This window comes from Sinohyriopsis cumingii, chromosome 6, assembly GCF_028554795.1.
Source record: "Sinohyriopsis cumingii isolate HCF-2022 chromosome 6, ASM2855479v2, whole genome shotgun sequence".
In the NCBI taxonomy this organism is placed as follows: domain Eukaryota; kingdom Metazoa; phylum Mollusca; class Bivalvia; order Unionida; family Unionidae; genus Sinohyriopsis; species Sinohyriopsis cumingii.
In genome coordinates, this window is record NC_142966.1 from 127,101,958 (window position 1) to 127,123,110 (window position 21,153).

At 32.3% G+C, this 21,153-nt stretch overlaps 1 protein-coding gene across 1 annotated transcript in view; it reads left to right on the forward strand.

Annotated features, from left to right (window-relative positions):
• Positions 1-1,740: 1,740 nt before the first annotated feature.
• The window catches only part of LOC149797916 (glutamate receptor 2-like), a 69,220-nt gene continuing 49,807 nt past the window's right edge, over positions 1,741-21,153 (forward strand). Inside the window, exons 1-3 of the mRNA XM_089960816.1 lie at positions 1,741-1,759; positions 1,991-2,239; positions 9,616-9,827. Coding sequence (XP_089816942.1) covers positions 1,741-1,759; positions 1,991-2,239; positions 9,616-9,827 — 480 coding nt within the window. The remainder of the gene's footprint in view (positions 1,760-1,990; positions 2,240-9,615; positions 9,828-21,153) is intronic.

The following is a 21,153-nucleotide window of genomic DNA, read 5'->3' on the forward strand; positions in this document are numbered from 1 at the left end:
CAGACGCCATATGCAAAATTTATCTTTTCTGATCATCTTCCAAATATATGCATTGTCTTGGCGTGAATTCATATTTGTTTTTGCGGGTTTTGAAAAATGACATTTTGTGTGGTCTTTAATTCGTGGATTGCGGAATTCTTTTGTTTACACAGAAGACTCATTGTTATTTGTTTTTTTGCATTCGTGATCTGTAGCAACCACGAGCTCCACTAAAATATATAACCCACGAAATCCACGAAAATATAAACCTAACGAAATTCGTGGTACTTTTTAGAAAGTCGTTATAATAAAAGTTCAATGCTTTTCTATAAACTAAATGTTTAACAAATATGGTAAAATTTGGTCATATCCTGATGTTTTTCAGTCAGTATTTATAATTACCTACTTTTAATAATCGCAAGAATAAGTATCTGTTTAAATATTCATTCCATTATTTACAAGACGACTCTTGATGCAAAGCACGAGAATAGGTTGAAAATGCATGCATAATCAGTTATGTAGTAGAATTGATCAAATATTTCAATTCATGGAGGAAGTGTTACAAATAGTTCTCACACACATATTAAAACCGTACAGTACAAGGACGACGCACACTAACATTGCTTAAGTGAATGTTTCCGAGAACAAAATTAGCTTTAATAATTGAAAAGATATCTAGGGAGCATTATAACGTTTTCTTTTCTATAAAGCCATCGTATAAATTTGATATCAAACATTAAAAATTTATTGTGGTATTATTGCTCGAATTAAGTTTAGGATAATGCAATTCTTAAACTATCTGATTCAGAATGATAGTTGGATAAATGTTTTGAGAAAGAAGTGCTGCAGGAAAAAATATATCGCAAGATTTGTAAATATACTTGAATTATATATTTGCAATTGAAATTTGTAATGGTAAAGCAAAAATCTGAAAGGCAGTCTTATAATGTGCACGTTTTATTAGCAATTGTTACATATTGCAAAAAAAGTGTTGTCGCAAATATCTTCTGCACGATTTCATCCTGAAAATACTTATGAGTCTTACCTTCTTGATGAGATCAAGTCAGTCGTTTCAATATCTGATATGGATAGAAGAAAGATACAACCGTTTCCATAAACGTAATTAAACTTTTAATATTAATGAAGGTTTAAACAAGTTATGTATATGTTAGTTGGATTCTTATAATTTTCAGTATAAACAGTTGGTGCAAAATGCAAAATCGTGTATCGGGTTTAAAAACAACAGTCTGGAAAAAAGTGTGCATGATACATTTGCAAGATCTAACAATATCCCCCAAATTTAAATGTTATTCCACTTGTGGTGCAAATTTCAAGAACCATATTAATAAATTACTTTTCTTCTTATCTTTATCTTTTCCTGACCGTTAGGTAAAAGTTTCCTCTCGCACAGAATAATTAACCTACTTCCCAATTTCACTTCAATTTAACATCTTCATTATGGTTGATCTGATTTACTTCCATCAGGAGGAAGCTAAGTAAAGAATTATGACAATACCGGATTTATCTTCATTTCTTCGCTTAAATATATCTTTCCTGGGTTTGCCATCTAATTGCACTTTTTCCCTACTGATATATACTTTTACCATTTCTCTATGCAATGCAAGAGAAAAGATCTTTTGCGATTTTAAGTAAGTATGTACCACATAGAGGTTTTGGTAGCTCGCGTGTATTGCTGAAGTTTTGAAATCAACGTAGCAATTATTTAATATTATCGTGCAAACAACTGGTGATGGCACTAGAATGAATCGACGTCAGAAAGGTAACAAAAGGAAATCTGCAGCAAATGATAACCTGAATTTCGTTATTATTGAACTGCATGGCCTTATGCGTTTAGGAAGATATTTTGAATTATCAACAAAATATATAGCAATCCGTGTTCGTATTCACTAAATACTTGTTAATATGTATAAATATATAAATTGGATATGCGTATGCTTGTATACTCTGTCTGCAGCTTCTTTAAAAAATATCTCTAACTTTGTCGTTTCAGTATGCAATCGTATGAAAAGCGGCGTCTTCCTATTTTATGGTGTCACGGATATAAGGTCGAGAAATATTATTCGTGATTTCACCAGAACATTTCACATGCCATATTTGTCGCCGAGTATGGCTCCCTTAGAGATAAAACCCAAACAGAACTTCGAGATTCACATGAAACCGGACTATTCTCTTGCCATTATCGACATGATAGAGTATTTTGGATGGCCTAGGATGCACTACCTGTATAACTCTGATGATGGTAGGTTCAAATTTCTTTTTTGTTTCTTGTTTAAACCTCAGTATTGCAGAAGTGAAGCAGATACATAGCCGCAAAAATGATTAAAGAATAGCACGAATTTTTTGCAGTACACTGCTCTGACGTCCACATAAGAGTTGTCTATAGGAGTATAATTGTAGTGGTTGCGTTTGCAGTTGGACTCGACTGATAAGCAGGTTTAATACAAAATTTGTATCCTATACATACAATGTGTTTAGTTTAATATGTTTGATATGTTAACGTGTTAACATATCACTCTATGTCTAACAATACCCATGAAATTCTTGCGCAGTATCGTAATTACTGATTGGTTGTAACTGTAAAAATGTTCCTATTCCCAACTTTCTGGAACCTTTTTGTGTTAGTATTACTGTAACCAATTTAGCGGGTATCGTTCAAACCCAGGGGCTAGGAAGCAGAAAGGTTAAGGTATTCTGTACTATGACCACTTTACCCCAGTGGGGATCGTTACAAATGAAATTAAGAGTATCGGTCAACCTTCAAAAGTAAATAAACTCACCTATCTTTTGAAAAAATGTTGACAAATGCCATAGTTCAAACTGAAAGAAATGTTATCCAAACACATTTTCAAAATCAAATAATACAATTAACCGGTCAATAAAACACCCAGTCAGTTAATAACTACGGCCGAATGAACCCAAATCAGTACTTGTAAATCTTCTCAATTTTCTGCATCTGGCAGAGTTTCGACATCCAGTAATACTCCCTTCAAAGAAACCAACAACAGCTAAAATGATATTTCTTCTACCAAATCCAATACAGAATATGTGGTTTATGTCCATGGTAGATTCATGACGCTGATCAGAAGGACAGTTGCTTGTTTCTTTTGTTATGTATTGATAACTGTGCTTCTAAATACTGCTTTAACTCGCATTTTGAACAATGTTTTCAAGCAAAATACGAACGAGTTTTTCGGATGGATATACTGCACGACCTTATGAGAGCAGTATATCCATCCGACAAAACTCGTTCATATTTTCCAATACAAATGTAATAGCCTATAAATTCTGAACTGAATGCTAAATATGAAATAGGCGATGAACTCTAGGCTGGTATTCAAACTGAATAGTTTGACTGCACAGGCTGCCTAATTTCTGACTCAGGCTCTGTTTTTTTTCTTCTTCCAGTTAACTTATTTCAGCACATTGTACATGCGATGCCACAGACTGGTTACATTTGTATTAAATGCAATGGTGTCTAAAAGCGAACGTGAATGTTATTGTCAAAAAATATCTAAACATAAATGTTGTATGGAGCAACGATACATATATTGAAAGAATGAATTGAATGAAGTACAGAGTAATGAAGTCTAATTCAGTCTTTGAGGCTTTTCAAACATACAAAGAGAGGCAAGCGATTTATCAGAAAATGGCGAATGTTACGATATTCATGGGTAATTGCGTTTGGAGGCCCCCACTGAACGAATATCTGTATTCATATTTTCGTGATATTATTGAGACATGGATGAAAGCTAAGATATGAACAAAATCTTAAGGGGTTTAAAGAACATCCAATATTTATGTATATTTTGGGGATCATGGATTTACATGAACTTGTAGTGGTTTTACAACCATCTACACAGCAACAAAATCGGCATCCATCGCAAAATTCAGAATTAGTGTTCCAAACAAGCTATATGAATCTCTCTTTTAATTCATGAAAGAACAGCTCAGAAGTAAAGCACTTTCCTGACAAGAATTCGCGTGCAAAATGAATGCCAAGACACATGTAGTTAATATCAACAAATTTGCCTTCATCTCAAATACCGCGTACTTCACAGCGATGATCATCCTTGTATGCACCCTTTCATACTTAGATTAAAACTTAGAAATAAAGTGTTCCTTCTAAAAGAAAGAATTCACGCCTGCCTAAGAGATATACAGAAATTCGTATGATAGTGTTGGGAAAAGGCTGTCGTATGCGAAAAGACGGTCACTGGACAAATACACGTTTTCAACATTATTAGAACTCAAATTAAAGCAATGGAATAAAAAGTTTCACATTACGTCTAATGGAGAGGTTTCAGATTTTTCTAGGTTAAACATAGCGTTCTATCTTTTTCTTCTACTCAGGTTGGTTCATATAAATGTTTACAAAACAATGAAGAACGCTAAGATTAATACCAGTCGTGAAACGCTACACATCGAAAGATTGTAATTAACTTTATTCTCTTGAGAACAATAAAAAATCACACATCCTCGATCGACAATATTATGTTTTGTTCTGTGTATGAAATCTTAGAGGAGTGTAACTTTCTCGGAAACAATTCCATAGATACATGTTTCGTAGAATCTTAAAGGATTTTGGAGTTCTTCGAAGTGAAACTGGTAGCTACAATTTAAGAACGCCATTAACTATATTCGAATATTTTGTCCCCGAACTTCGGCTTCAGTCTCTGCGTTGCGGATAGGATGCCTTTCTATTGTTTCACTTTTTCTTTTTAACAGTTTGCTTTTTCTGTTTGAATATTTTGCTTAACTTATCAATATTTCTTTCAGTCATGACACGGTTGATTAATATTAATTTAATTACTTCTAATCCATATTTGTAAGTTTTCACGTGCATTTCGTTTCAAACTTTGAGTTTCCTTGGCAAGTCTTTCCATCAAATAGTTTTTAAGGTTCAGTTACTTTAGTCATGATGTTTACAGTACGGATGTTACCTTTCATCGGATATAATTAACGTCTATATCGACTATTTCTTCTGAAATGGAAATATTTATATTTAGTTCCAACATAAACATAAACCAGTAGTGGTTGATTCATTTGACACCCTGTAAACTTGCAATGTATAAGTTTGTTGAAGTTTTCTTACTCAAACATCACATTGTGAACCGATAGAATCTACCTTCATTTTTAAGAACTGTGTAAGGGAACATTTCTCCCTTAAATTTAGCTAATTTACAATTTGTATAAATTATACTTGTCTACTTGTCGCGATGTTGGCACAAATTGTTTTACACACTAACTTTTCCCAATATTAAATTTCGCAAGAATTTTCGCTCAACCGCAATTGTAATTAAAATAAAATTTATAGTATATTTTCGCTCGTACTTCATTTACCTCAGTGATTGTTGGAGTTTGTATATAACACCGACTTTATCCGATACAAATGATTTGTCTCATACACATCCAACTAAATACCCTCGAGGAGTACATCTGGTGTCAAAATCAACTCATCAATCATGATCTGTCGTTTGCAGTGAACTCATTACAATTTGCAAGACTTTATTGAAGACTTCTTTGACATCTTTCGACTTCAAGAACAAACATAAAGACCTTATAATGTTTCCTACCTTAAATATTTTCAGCATGTTTATTTAGGTTTTCTAATGTGATGGTGTTAGTTTTTTTTTTGCAATAATGTCATTATATATGTTTTCTTAGTTTATAGGTGTTGTCTAATGTTGTAAATCCTTTATAGCTTCTAAAGATTAGACGCTATAGAATGTCCTCATTATTATTATCATTATTATTATTATTATTATTATTATTATTATTATCTTCTCTCCTACTTATGCTAACCGGAAACCAACTTAAGAATTTATAAACAGACGTTTTGTCTTTGTGATGACCTCCTCTATCATACGTTGTTAAATCTGTATTTGTCTCAGATACACTCCGAACATAATGCAATAGTACTTTTCCTTACTTCCGGTATTTTTGGGTAATGTTTCATTGAATTCGACCAAAAATCTCATATTTTGTCCAAGTAGTTGTGTCGGGTATCTAAACTTCTAGATCGAACTACTGGCTGCAAATAACATCAAAGATTCTGGGTTATTTACCATTCAAGCTTTTCGTTTATGTTTGTCATTTTTGGTGAATGCATGTATTATTGTTAATAAAAATATTTGTCCAAGAATATGAATTTATAATTATACATACCTGATGTGAAGATATACTTTAACGTCTTCGCACAGGTTTTCATCAGGGCTCAAGATCTAATTATGTTACCTCTGTTCTTGGCATGGTCTATCACTGCCTGATATTGGAAGAAATATTTTTTAATCATTGCAGTTTGCTGTTTAGACATTAGGCAGATTCCATTGTGAAACTAACCCATGACATTTCTAAGAATGGATTTAGTACACATGTTATTAGAAAGAGTCATTGAATTCATCCTCATTTGATTGGAAAACAATATGGAAAAATTACATAGCTCTGATAAAATGCATCTTTCAGTAATACGTTCGCTTTTCATGTATTCCTTAACTGCATTACAGAGAGTACAAATGACCACCTTTAGAACAAACAAGTCTTAGACTATTTTGCTAATGTAACATCAGAAAGGTTCTAAAGACAATATCCATACGTTTTATATCCTACATTGGTTGTACTTAGATATTTCACAGCAAACGCTTCAGACTGTCTATTTTAAAGGGATGTTTGTTGTCCTTGTTGTATCTGGTCGACTGAGAGGCAACATCCGGATACTGCAGTTTTAGATAGCTTAACTACCATCAGAAACCATCACTGTAAACAAGAATTATCAAGTTGTCAGAATGCACACACACACACACACACACACACACACACACACAGAGATATATATATATATATATATATATATATATATATATATATATATATATATATATATATATATATATATATATATATATATATATACACATTGAATTTGCGCATATCATTTATTAATTCTGTCCGAAATCTGTAATTCCTATATATTAATAATACCTGACAGTAATTGGTTATCCTGCTACTGCAATCGTTCCAACAATAATGAAGATTACTAAATATATACATGATCAAGCGTATGGTACTCAAAGATCTAATAAGGCAAACTGGTTATTTGCAGACAATCCCCAGATGACCTACTACATACAGCGGACGATATATGTTCTGCTACAAAAGCTTTTCAACAGATACAAACTGTTTGTGAACCCGTCCATTGGCTTCGTTTTGCCAATATATTATATGGTTCTTATGATATCAGATTTCAGGCTTGAGTTTCTTTACTATAACGATATTGTTTGCCCACGCGGCCATTGTAACTGAATATGTCCCTAAGATGATCAGATCGTACCCTTAAACATTCGTTTTTATGTTATTGTACTTTCAGGTTGTATGTCCTGTAACATATGTTTTCACTAATACTTCAAAGAGAGAAATCAGAATTCTCTACGTTATTTGCAAAGGAAGCGACTCTGATTTTCAAACTGGATGCGTTTTCTTTTTTCAACTGACTGCCTTAGAGGGCTTGAACTTACGATGGTTAATATATTTCGGTTTAAGGTGATCGGCTCCAGAAAGTGCGAAAGTTAAATTTTTCCACCCCTTAAGAAATCAAGTCTTGAAACCTCCATCTCTTTTCACTGACATATGTTAGCAAATGTAATTATGGTTAATGGTAATAAGAATTGCTGTACAAAATGCTCGCTTCACCAAAGAGTATTTCCTTCTCCATTATACAGTTAGGAATTAATCGGCTTAAGTGTGTGTTAGCAAGAAGCCCACAGTCTGGTGCTTGAATTACGGTACATTCAATTATATTGTATCTTCGCTGGTGACTCTCCATTTGTAGCGGTATTCTGCATTCAAGCAACGTTTCCGTCAATCAATAATGTAATAATCTCGTGCAATAGAGTTGTGTGTATTTTAGAAGAACAACGAAACGAAAATGGTGTGAAGTTGGTTTGTATTTCCGAATAATCCCTTAAAAACCTCAATTTAATTATCCTTATATCATATTAATCCTCTTAGTGGATTAATGCGATTGTAGATTATCTCGTCTGACAATAATCTCATCAAATAATAATCAATTGCTGAAGTTTTGACTGAATATAGTTATTTCAGATAGTCATTGAAAATACCATTCCACAAAAAATGTTGTTTTGATCGTAAAAGTGTATATGGCGTATTGTTGCATTGTTTGTGTTTGAAAGAAAATAGAGGATATAGAACATTTATTTTAAAAACTGTACACGAAGACTTTGAAGTAATTTCAAAGAATTATCCAACATAATCACCTTAGGTAAATATTACTAAAGGTAACGTCTTAATTTGTGGTTCTTAGTCTCTTGAGACGTACGAACCACTTAACATCTACATCGAGTTTGCTGCTTTTGAAACTTTCGGCTGAAATTATTCGTAAGTCACATTTTACCAATTATATGCGGTGCCTCGGTGGCTCAGTGATTAAGGCGGTGAAGTAATGACAACAGGGGTCAGTCACTGGAGAAGCCCGGATCGACTACCATGCTGTGCATTTGAGCAATACACTTTACTCTTCTTGCCTCAGCACAAAAAACCAATCCGAAATTTGGCCAGTTACGTCTATGCACGTCTATGAAGGGTACTGGCATTATAACGCGTTTTTCTCGAGAACTAAAATTCATTAAAAAAGTGCCACACTATTTCGTCTTTACTTATTGATTGATACTGGGAAGGATTTATTTGACTGGTCTCTAATGCGTCCGTTTCTAAATCATTTTGGATAGATACTGGTGCACATGTGTATAAATTTGTCAGTCGGTCAGTCGGTGATGTTATATGTAGGGAGCGTTTTCTCTGGCCGAATATCCCAAGGAACTTTCATTCATAGGTCGATTAATGTTCATTGTTATACTTCTGTTTTGAAGGCGTTGTGGTTTATACTTCCGTATCCTGGTTTCAGTTTATTGGCAAGTACGTTTTAATGTGGAAGAAATCCCCTCTGATATAGCATTACAATCAACATGTCTCTTCATCAATATTTAAAATTGAAGACATCAAAAATTTTCGCGGTCCAAGAACATAACGATTCCTTGAGTAAATATCATTCATATGTTGGGCCTATGTAAAATACAGAGATCAGTTTGAAGGTACCGCATACTTCCAACAACAATGCATGCTGATACGAAACTTACACCATGGTATTCTTCCTAAGTACCCATACTGATTGCTACACAACGAAATAAATTTGTCCAGGTGGTAAACATCCATTTCTCTGTTTGTATGGTGGTGTTATCCCTTTAGTCATTTACTTAATCCATTCATCTGAAAGGAGATGATATAACTTCAATCAAAGAAGAAAAATATGTCATTTAATTGTCTTTTTTCGGTTAAAAGGTTCTCACATCCCCAATTTGAGAGAAATTAATCGGAGTTTAATATCTACCAAGCATTATTAAGAGTAACTATTATCAACCATTATTTATAAACGATACAGTTCACGGAATTTATAATTAAATTTTGTATTCAGCAAAAAGTCGTCTTTATTGCTTGCCTTTGCCAGATTCCAAACTACTAGGACTATGTTTTGGGATATATCGAATTATCTGTTTTTATCTATCTACACATGGATTGATCTAAATGACTTGTTCTGGTCCTAAGGTCTGAACCGGTTACAGATGGTTTTGGCAGCTCTGAGAAACACGAGGGAGGGAGACTACTCGTCCCAAATAACTGTCATCGCCAGGAGGTTGTACAATGTGGAAAACGCGCATGACGAATTGAGACAGATGGACAGGATGGTGATGGACGACGAGAAAGTCATCGTATTTGATCTGTCCTCTGAGAGAGACTATCGTTCTATACTCAAGCAGGTAAATAAAAACACATTCAACCTTTATTAGCAACAACACAGGAGTAGCAGTGTACGTTTTCGTAATGGTAAATTAATTAAAAGTAATATAATAAAACTAATGATAACATTAGTATCGGTATCAGCTGGAGCATGAATAGAGTTGCAGTAAAATAAATAGAAATAGCAGTAGCAATAGCAGGAGGGGGGTAGGAATAAAAGTAGTAGTAGTAGCAATAGCAGGAAGCGGTGTGGGAATAGTGGTATTATTAGCAATAACGGGATCCGATATGTAAATTGTAGTAGTAGTAACAGGAGGCGGTGTGGGAATAGTGGTATTATTAGCAATAACGGGATCCGATATATAAATTGTAGTAGTAGTAGCAGGAAGCGGTGTGGGAATAGTGGTATTATTAGCAATAACGGGATCCGATATGTAAATTGTAGTAGTAGTAACAGGAGGCGGTGTGGGAATAGTGGTATTATTAGCAATAACGGGATCCGATATGTAAATTGTAGTAGTAGTAGAAGGAAGCGGTGTGGGAATAGTGGTATTATTAGCAATAACGGGATCCGATATGTAAATTGTAGTAGTAGTAGCAGGAGGCGGTGTGGGAATAGTGGTATTATTAGCAATAACGGGATCCGATATGTAAATTGTAGTAGTAGTAGCAGGAGGCGGTGTGGGAATATTATTAGAAGTACCAATAGCATGAGGCTGTGTTATACTCAGACAAGACAATGTTAATAATAACTGTACCCCTAATCCACAAATATACCGTGAAACGAATTTGGAAACCATAACCGCTTTCCGGTTCAAGTATAACTTGATACAGGTATTTAAATTTTATCACGGATTAGCTCCCGTATATCTTCAAGATGAGTTTCGATGTTTATTTATAAAATATGAACTGTCGATCAACAACCATTTTTCGATATCCAGTGTGTAGAGCAACACTTTTCCATAATTTATTCTTACCATCTACGATTCGAATATGGACCTTGTTACCCGTGGAAGTGAATCCTTCATGACATAGTTCAAAGTATATTTTAGTAAAGAAAAAGATAGAATGCCACTTTGTTGTATGCATGCTGGTCTAAAAGACATACATCTAACTGTATGTGTTGCTCCTCCGGTGAAATAGAAAATGCAAAATAATTTCATCTTAACTGTCGAAAACACTCTGATCTTAGAGAGATCTAATACACACTCCCCTTTTCACTCACAATTGAAACTTTATTATTTGAGGAACCTATGTTTCTTTTATATAAAATAAAACAACGCAAATATTCTTATATGTGCAAAATTTCTTTAGGATGACTTAAAGATTTAAGTAATTAATTTAACTCACATCGTTTCAAACGGATTAATTTAGTCTTTATTCTTTGTGCTGTTTTGTGTTTGTATCCGTATTTCTAATTTTCATTTATAACCACTTAGATTTATGTTTTGTATTTCTTACTGATTGTACTTATTGGGAGAAAGTGCTCTAATAAGCCCATGGTTTCTACTAAATCCCCAAAATCATATGTTTGTAATTGCATTTGACAAACTTTAAAAGAGTAAATATGGTTCAAGCTAAAGCAAAACATGATGTAGCATATCAATAAACGAAAGCATCAGCATGATAATTTCTCTTAGACAAATTTATTATCAGATTTTATATTTTACGTGTCAAAGATTCGTAATTGCCGCCATCAATCCGTGAGCCCATCATCTGTCTGCCTTTCCTTATCAATAACTCACAAATCCAATTTTAGACGAAGCGTTCCTTCCAGTAATCTCCAATATGTCGCGCCTTCTATAATGTTCGCAAACCTTTAATTCATATATGTCCGCGCGCTTCATTATTTCCAGAACTTTCAATTTGAATGCGCCCGTTTTTCCAGTCTGTCGATACATTTTGGTTTCAAAATGTCTGGACGTTCAATTATTTTCGTCTTTCGTTTGTTCCATTATGCGGGCAACGTTTTTTTTTTTTTGTGGGGTTCTTTAAGCATGTCAGCAAGGTTTGTTTCCAGTATGTCCGCCTAATCAATTCTGTCCACAACCTTTTGTTCCAATACAACCACAGGTTATATAGCAACTTTTCTTTTCAATATATTTGTGTCAGTAGATCAGAGAGTACAATAACGTCCTCCAAATTCTCTTCAAATATATATGCACGGTTTGTTAAGTCTGTAATTTTTCATTCAAATGTGTCTTCATTTTTTCCCCAAAGTCTTCGCGCGTTCAGTACTATGCACATCCTTTGTTTATAGATTTCAATCCCGTTCAATAATCTGGGCATCATTTTATAAAATAATGTTTGCAAATCTACTTCCAATTTTTGCAGGTATTAAATTGTTTTTGCAACTTTTCCTTTCATATATTTCCATGAAGGGCTGATATTTATGGCAAAATTGGCACACGATTATAATACTCGCACTTACCGTTGTCAATACGTACTACGTTGTTGATAATGTGTTTCGTCGCAAGCTCTGATTGGCTAACTATTATGCCTGTATTTAACAACATAAGCTTAAGCAGTGAAATCTTTTGCAATACCAGTTACTCGATTTCGGCGATTCCGACTACTAGTTCAAACATACACATCCATATCTCAGTGTACGTTTAATTTATAATCTGCAAGATTTAAACAATAAAAATGAAATGTAACTAGTATAGACTGATTCTTATTTCAATGCATGTAGCATGCAAACAAAGTTCTATGTCGGACGATTCCATATACATTAATAAAGGTATCGAGCCAGATGTGGCTAAGACCCAACGTTTACGGACATTGTTATATCAAGTTCACGTGCGCTAATGTGTACATTTACACCAAGTCCGGAGGTAGTGTAAAAGTAAATTTGCCTATGTGCGAAGTAATACTTACTGAAAATTAATGCCTTAAGAGTTACAAAAATATGTCATGGCAACTCAGTTGATTGTGAGAAAAACATTGCAATTTATTTATTGGACCAAATAGGCATTATCATGGTTTTTTCCTTGATGGAACTGGAAAATGAAGGAACAGAGTCAACAAGAATGAGCTACGTGGACATAATAAACCTGTCAATATATCAATTTTGAATAAACATTGGTCTCTCTAGATGTAAGGGCTCATTTCTAAATAAATCAAAGTCAATATACTTATTGGATTTTTATTTTATTTAATCCTGTTAAATTAATAAATTGTTGTTCTCGTCATGACGCAGTTCAAAGTTATGAATAGTGCAATTAGTAATATAGTAAAGTTCAAAATTAGTAACATGTGTTACTTTTTTGGTAAGATCGTTGCTTTTGAGTGTGTTGCGGGCGCGTTTTGTAGGCAAATGTCAGACCAGCTTCTTGCACGAGCTTTAGAATAAGTTCAAGGTCTGATGAGATAAACCCTAGACTCGTTACAAACGGAACGTCTAGGTGTCACAAAGTTTGATACAAGCTTAGAACAAATTTAATTACTTTCCAAGTCTGGAAGCAAAGGAAATGCGCTCTTAATTACCACGCGGAAAGCAAGGTATTATATCTAGTTAAAGGCTTTATCTCAGTTACCTTTGTTGGCAATGTGTTCGAAATATGTATCTTACCAGACACATCTAATTATACCTTCTATAGATTTCAATTTAACTATTTATCATCTAGTTTCACCCAGAAGAATTAGGATGCTTTACAATTGTTTGATTCTTATAATAAGTGCAGTAATACTGAAGACGAAGGTGGTGTAAGGGTGGCTTGTTCTGAATAAAAGTAAGACCTTCAACAATATCTAGGCTAGGCCTTAATGTACAAGCGAAGAAAAACTGCAATGGCAGATAAAACACTTGACTACTTTGAAGACTATTTTACTGATACAACGCATTGAATGGCTACATTTTTATGAGAATAACTCATAACCAGGTGCTCGCCATATATTTCTGAAAAAATCTGGCTCAGTGGTCGTTTCATTTCTCTGATTGTAACCTGGCTAAATGATTGTCAAATTCTTCATGAGAGAAATTTGGCTGAGATTTGTCAAACGTTTATGAGATTAACTTCAGTGGTCGTCAATTCCTTATGAGATGAACCTGGCTGTAAAGTCGCCATATCTCTATTAGCCTAACTCATGCGTCAGTGGTCGTCAAAATAGTTGCGGCTACAGGGCCCACGTCCTCCAGACATCCAAAAGTCATAGGATATAAAAGTCATCTCCTGTCCCACAATTTTAGTAATTTCACTAAGAATTCAAACAGTTATAATTAATATCATATAACCAAATACTCGAAATTAAGGTTTAGATAAGTAGCAAATAGCACATCGTACCCTTGTCCTGCAAACCAGTTAAATTCATTTATTTGGTTTCAATATGTTATGCCAATTAATTTAAGGAGATAAAAATATATTGTACATTATATCACTGTTATCAGAACACGCTATTGATCATTTTTGATAATTACATGTTAAACTTTGATACTGATAAATCAGTTAACATATAAGGGAATAACGTGGTATGAAATTGTGGCAAAATCAATGAACTATGCATTACGGATTCCAACGTCGAAATGTGGAATCTCTTATTGGCATTTTTCAGATAAAACGCTAGCAAAGTTACTAAAATCAGTACATCCGTTTTATATATATCTTCAGATTAGAAAAATTCTGTCTGAATGATCAATTCCATTACGACGTGATGCAACATTCAATCCTGGAAATAACGATATAGATCTAAGTAAATCTGAACCAGCTTAGATTAAGCATAACATTCCACGACATCATGACTGGATAAAATAGCGATGGTCCAATAATCTATTATGTAAAAGAGGCTACAGAGAATACCCCTAGGATGAGAGTAAAATACAAGATATCAACTCAACTCATGGTTGGATACAGGATGTCATGTACAATGCAATTATTATTATTATTATTATTATTATTATTATTATTATTATTGTTAATATTAGTATTACACTCAAACAATAGAAGAAGTTTGGAAATCGATTTGTCGTTCTTAATGATAGCAACGGACTAAAAATTACAAGTTATGTTGTACTGTTCAAGTCAAAGTAAAATGTTAATTGAACATCTAATTTGAAGGAAAAGATGTATTATTCAGGTTAAACCATAACAAAATGATTTCAGCAATATCTTCCAGAATCAAACGTTAAGCTCTGCTAAGCAGTTATTTATGATGGTATATTTGTATTACATAGTGGTAAGCAGTTAGTTATGATGGTATATTTGTATTACACAGTGGTGAGCAGTTAGTTAAGATGTTATATTTGTATTACACAGTGGTGAGCAGTTAGTTATAACGTGTATTTGTATTACACATTGGTAAGCAGATAGCATAGTAGGTTGTACTGACATATTTACTAAAGTCTCAAAATTTTATCGGTATCAAAAATATAAGGAATAAAACTGTATGATAAATACTGACGTTGTAACAAATACAACAAACATAGGATTAAACATCTGTAATAATTCATCGAAAGACGGACAACAATGACGATAAGGATGAAATGAATCCTACAATACTTCATGATATAAAGATATAGATCATGAAATAACTTAGCGAAATTTAGGTTTTCAAATAATAGATTATTTAGCATAATCATTGCTGATCATTTTTGTCGTGTAACGTTTTGTACATTGGCAGATAACAAGCTGTTGTATTTTTTCTGAAGTTATTTAGTATATATTCCGAACTATTTATCTCTTCTGATATCATTTTTTCCCCATCGTTCTTCCAATTTATCTTTCATGTTAATTATTCTTATTTGGTGATGTTATTTTTTTTTATATCTGCTATCTCCTTGCCCCTTGTTCGTCTTTAAATTAGATGTCATTTGTATTAACATTTCCAGAACAATCGAATTTTTTTATATTCATATGTATTAATGTACTGATTTCTGATCCACGTCTAAGTATATTCACGTACTATCATTCCTTGCATAGTTTCATTTACCTACTTGGTATACTATCTAGATAGTCAATAGTTTCATTACGAATGGAGGCGTAGCAAAATTGAAAATTTATATTATTGAATTACAAGCAAAACGAACAACATAATTAACGATACAATGCAGTATTTAACTCTTGCAGTAAGTTACAGTATGCTGTTGAAGCGGATAATTAATTCCAATATATATATAAAACTACTAAAGTCGGTATGGAAGAAGTACTAAAATTGGTTATATCAATGTATTTGAGTCAGTTTACTCCATATTATCTAAAATAAAATACTAAACGAAGTAGTTAATGAAGTAGTTAATCTCTTAGTAGATACATTACCTAACGCCTATATAATTATGTATAGGCTAATGAAAAATGATCAAATTGAAATGAATCTGTTATAGAAGAACATTATAGAAGTATAAGAAAAAGTATAAAACAGCATACAAGACTTTAATCTTCCTAAATTTTCGTATGGCAAGTGTTTCAAGTGCAACGTGTGTTGCATCACCTACTTTTGCCCACGTAAAGGATTTGGAGATAGTTTATTCGGTTTCATGGCAAAACATTTAAAAGAAAAAGTAGCATAAGAAAAATGTAAGACACGATACGATTATTGCCTCTGCAATTACTAAGGTGAATGCCATTGATGAAATCTTGAATAAAATTAACCGAATGACAGTAGAATGATACTAAAATGACAGTCAATGTGAATTCACTGTGATAGTGAATATAGCAAATAGTTGGGACGCCAGGAATGCTTCATTAGAATGTGTCAAAATATCTGAACGCTTGGACTATTTCTCAATAATTCTTAATTAATTAATGTCGTAACCAAGTTGCCTATCGACAAAGTCTAGCTATCTTACTGTGCAAGAACAGTCTGAGAGAGAAACATGTTCGTTTGAATCCGATTTATAAGAGATGGTAAATTATACCTATCGTTACAAATATATTTTGTAAGTTTAGCAGATCCGATAGAAAATCTAACGCAGATAAGTAAAGGTTTTGTTCAAAAGCGTGTTGATGCCCACATACACGAGACTTTGTGAAATACTATTTTGAAAGATAGGAACACACGGAAATAAGAAGTTTATAATACATTAACAGATATGGATTAGAATATCATGGGAAAATCCTCAAGGCTCTGAAAACTGACAAATAGAAAAATTCATGATAAAAATATATAGGTTTTAGATGCTAAACATTTATTAAGACATTGAGAGTTATATCAACTGCTTGGCAAGTTTTAAAAACTGTAAGATAGGAAAAAATAATAGGGAATGTAGAAAACATACAGATATTATTAGATTCAATTGACACAAGCATAAATGCTGATATATCATAATTAGAAGTAACATGGAGGAAATAAGGAAATCTTTTGAAAATTATGAATCACAACTTAAAAAGTTGAAGAGAGAAATAAATAATGAAAAGATAGGTGAAGATGATTTTTAATGTGTTAATTGATGACGTTTAAGCTAGTGTAAAAAAACGTGACGTCTGTAAATAATAGTCTTTCTAAATTGCACCAAGGGAATGACACTACCTAAGTCAGTAAAACAAAAGAGTAAATAACAAATAAGGTTCATGTTAGTGAAAAAATGGTCGGATAAAACGATCCATCTTTATTCAAAATTTCAATTTTAGCTATCAACTAGCTCGCTAAAGAATAATAAACATAACACCTTTCGGAGATAAAATGACGGATATCAATAACATTTCACAATCAGAGAAGAGAAATGACTTCAAAAAGTCATGAGAAAGATAGAGGACTTTAAAAAGTAAGGTTAATATGAGTTCAAAGTGCTATTAAGATTATCTACTACAGATGTAAGCAATAAAATAAAAGATTTAAAACAACAGGAGAACAAACTGCCGCATTAGAATAAGCTCCAAGAGATCTTACAGTATATACTGTTTTAGACTTTCTTATAGTACTGGTGGGATACAAAGAGGTAGTATGAAATATAATTGAATGGCGCTGCTATTAAGAAGAGACATTAATGATAAAGAACAGATGATGACATCAGAAATATATTAAATATAAAAATAAAATTGTTAATGGTGAAAATAAAAAGACATTAAACACGAAGTAAAAGAACTTATTCATTTCTATTAAAGATGCAGAAATTATTAACATGGTGAAATAGACTCTTTGATTTAATTTTATTAATTCAAAGTTAATTGGTCATTATAAAAACGTTAAATATATTTAATCATGAATTTCCTGGATGTATATTCTATTTTAAGGTTTGTTACACATTAAAGAGGTTTTGGTAAAAACAAGAAACGAACTAAATATTTATCCTACATATGAAAAGGTAACTGTCAAAATTAGACTGGTTTTCTTTTTGTATATATTTCCTGGCTCCATAATCGTAGCTACTATTTATGAATTGGACTGTGGTTTATTATGTTTACGCGAACGCAAATTATACTTTACAGAAATTCCCCAACTATTATGTTATTTAACACAAATTCGTTTTTTATTTGTTATAAACGTATTCATTTAACCTGCAAATATTTTAAACTTTTATATTATATTAATGGTAATTAATACAACTAATATATTGAATTCTTATGTAGTAAATGTGAGAAGGTGTCATAAACTCTAGAGGAGCTCAACAAAAAAAATAAATAGTAAAATAATCAAATTCAAATTATTTGAAAGAAAAATATTATTTATTGATTTTAGTTAGAGCAGATGGAAAGAGTAATATGGGGTCTAAAAATGTAGATTTAAAATTGGTGTTAAAATATAAACATTGCATCATTAAAGAGGATGGAAAAGGATGCCAATTATGTGTATCTTTAGAACAGCTAAAGCAAATTTTAATTTGCTCGTTTTATCATTTACTTGTTTAATAAATAATGACATAAATATTATTAACACCTCGGATAATACCTTTAAGAAATCATGGTGATTAAACTTATTAAATGCACATAGTGAATAAATAAATTAACAGATGTGTTTGTACGAAGACGTGTTGATGGACGAAATTAGGGTAATCGATTGATAATGTAATGAAAATATATTAAAAACATGAACGAGGAATCTGATAAGAAATTGATATATTTCTGACAGGAATCGAAAGGAGACATGAAAACAAAATCAAATAAGAAATCCATTTTGATACTGAACAAAAAAAGCAAACAAAATTAAAGAGGAAAAAATTAATTATAAAAAAATATACAAACAAAATAAAAAGCAAAATCTCAAGCTCCAATACTTTTTATCCCCGAGTGAAAGAATTTATTATTTTGGTTAGCTTTGGACGAATACGTATGGAAATGTAAAACTCAGTTAAAACTAGATATTAAATCTACTTCTGAGATACCTAGAGGTGTATTACTTTTTATTGTCATTATACACTAGGGGTAGTTGTCTGTTTTAGCACAAAACGTACTTATGTGTCGTGGTTTACAAAGAACATAAACGATCACAAGTATTGTTATGTTTTCTTTCTCATTACTTAAATGGATTGTGGGCATAAACCTTGTTGTTTTGATGAACTTTTGTTTTGACGAACGCAAGTCCAAACGATGAGAAAATCCTAAAAATCCGTTTCGATATGAATATTGCTATATTATTTAAATAGAAACACGTGTGTATATGAAATTTCACAAATTTGAAACATCAAATCATCACTTAAGTTTGAAGTTTGTTCTGGATTACAGGAATAAAATCTAAATCTTGTTCTGTCTCAGTAACTACAGAAAAAGAATTTGTAATAATGGAATCAGAAATTATTATTTGGAAACTGACAATGTTATAATTTATTTTTGTTTTAATTTGATCAGTTGTAGATGATATTCATCTTCGTTAAGATACAAACTGACAAAGTGGGGACTATACAAATGTAGTGTTATTAAATGCTAGGGAAGCAGTAAGAATAGGATGAATAATTGCTAACGCTTTGGCTTTCAGAGGAAGGTAGTGGATCAAATGAAGAAATAAAATGACATACTTAATGATATACAGAAACCAACTAATGAGTTATCTGAGCGCAAAGTATACACACACTTTTTTATATATATAAATGAAACGTAAGGAGAGTAGCAGGTATGGTATCTACGTATTTAAGTAATTCTTGATCTTTTAATATATTTCTTATAAATGAAATATCAGGTTTGATGTTTAAAATATTTTTATTCATCAGTGGATATTTTTTGTTAGTTAGCTTTTTAAAATTTCCAATTTGTTTTCCAAAGCTAGCTTTATTTCTTAACACCAAAAAACATAATTTCAAAATAATTTCATTCTTTTAATTTTATAACTATGTTACGTTCAATGTATGATTTTACGCGCAGCTCTTACTCGAATAAGGCTGGCCCATATATCCTATTTAGATTCATTCCTAACTGAAGATATAAGTTCAGATTTAATTAGCATATAACATATTTGTATTTGCTATTTAAATTGTATATTACTAAAGGTACTCAAGATGTTTTGGGTTATTTATCGTCTATCAAATTTTTATTTTAATAAATCATACGCACTCGGAATTACTTTTTTTCTGTTGCCGAAGGACGATCTTTCAAATTGACGGGCAAATCTGTTGGTACTAATACATTTACTTCTAGAAATTCACCAAATACTTTTTCATCACTCCAAACATCCATTTTTCTACCCGTTTTAGATATGAATTCTTCGTCTGCTGACTTAAATTATTTAACTGACATCGATTGGCACAGATCCCAACTATGCAATGTATTGGCTTCTAAGTCTCTAATAAATAATCTTGACCTTCATGTATCGTTTTCTCCACTACTCAGAACTTGTGCGAAGCAGTCCTGACATCAGCTGACCTCACTTCTACTGCTTTTTACATACTGGTAATAATTATTTCTAATCCTGATCATATTAGTTTAAAGAACAATTTATCGATATGTGGCAATTCAGTTTCATTCTTTCAAGTACATGCACATATTTGTATTGCTAAATGTATCTGCCCATAAATCTATCTACTATGTTTTTTCTCTTTGTCACGTGATTCTTTAAAGAAATATTTTTGTGTCCCTAAAATCAGTTGTACACATTACCATTTCTGTGAATGTGTCATCATGAGACATTTAGCAAGTTTTCTCTAGTGATTGACCCATAACTACATGAACCGATAACTTTCCATAATTGTTTGTTCTTTATTACAAAAATGTCTTCGCGACTGTAGCCGTTTTTACGTTTTCTTCAATATATAAAAATATAAAAAAATGTCACAACTGGACAAGTGTATCACAATATTCTACGACATATTTTAAGATGATGTAGGAGATAATTTTGAAATTATCGCTTTGTAAGTATGTATTTTCTATCATAGCAAAGACAAGCTGAAGTTACAGTCAATATGCTGGCCCATCACAGAGATGTCATGATAGATGATGACGCACAAAGTATAATTGGCAATAACCATCTAAAATAAATGTTACCAAC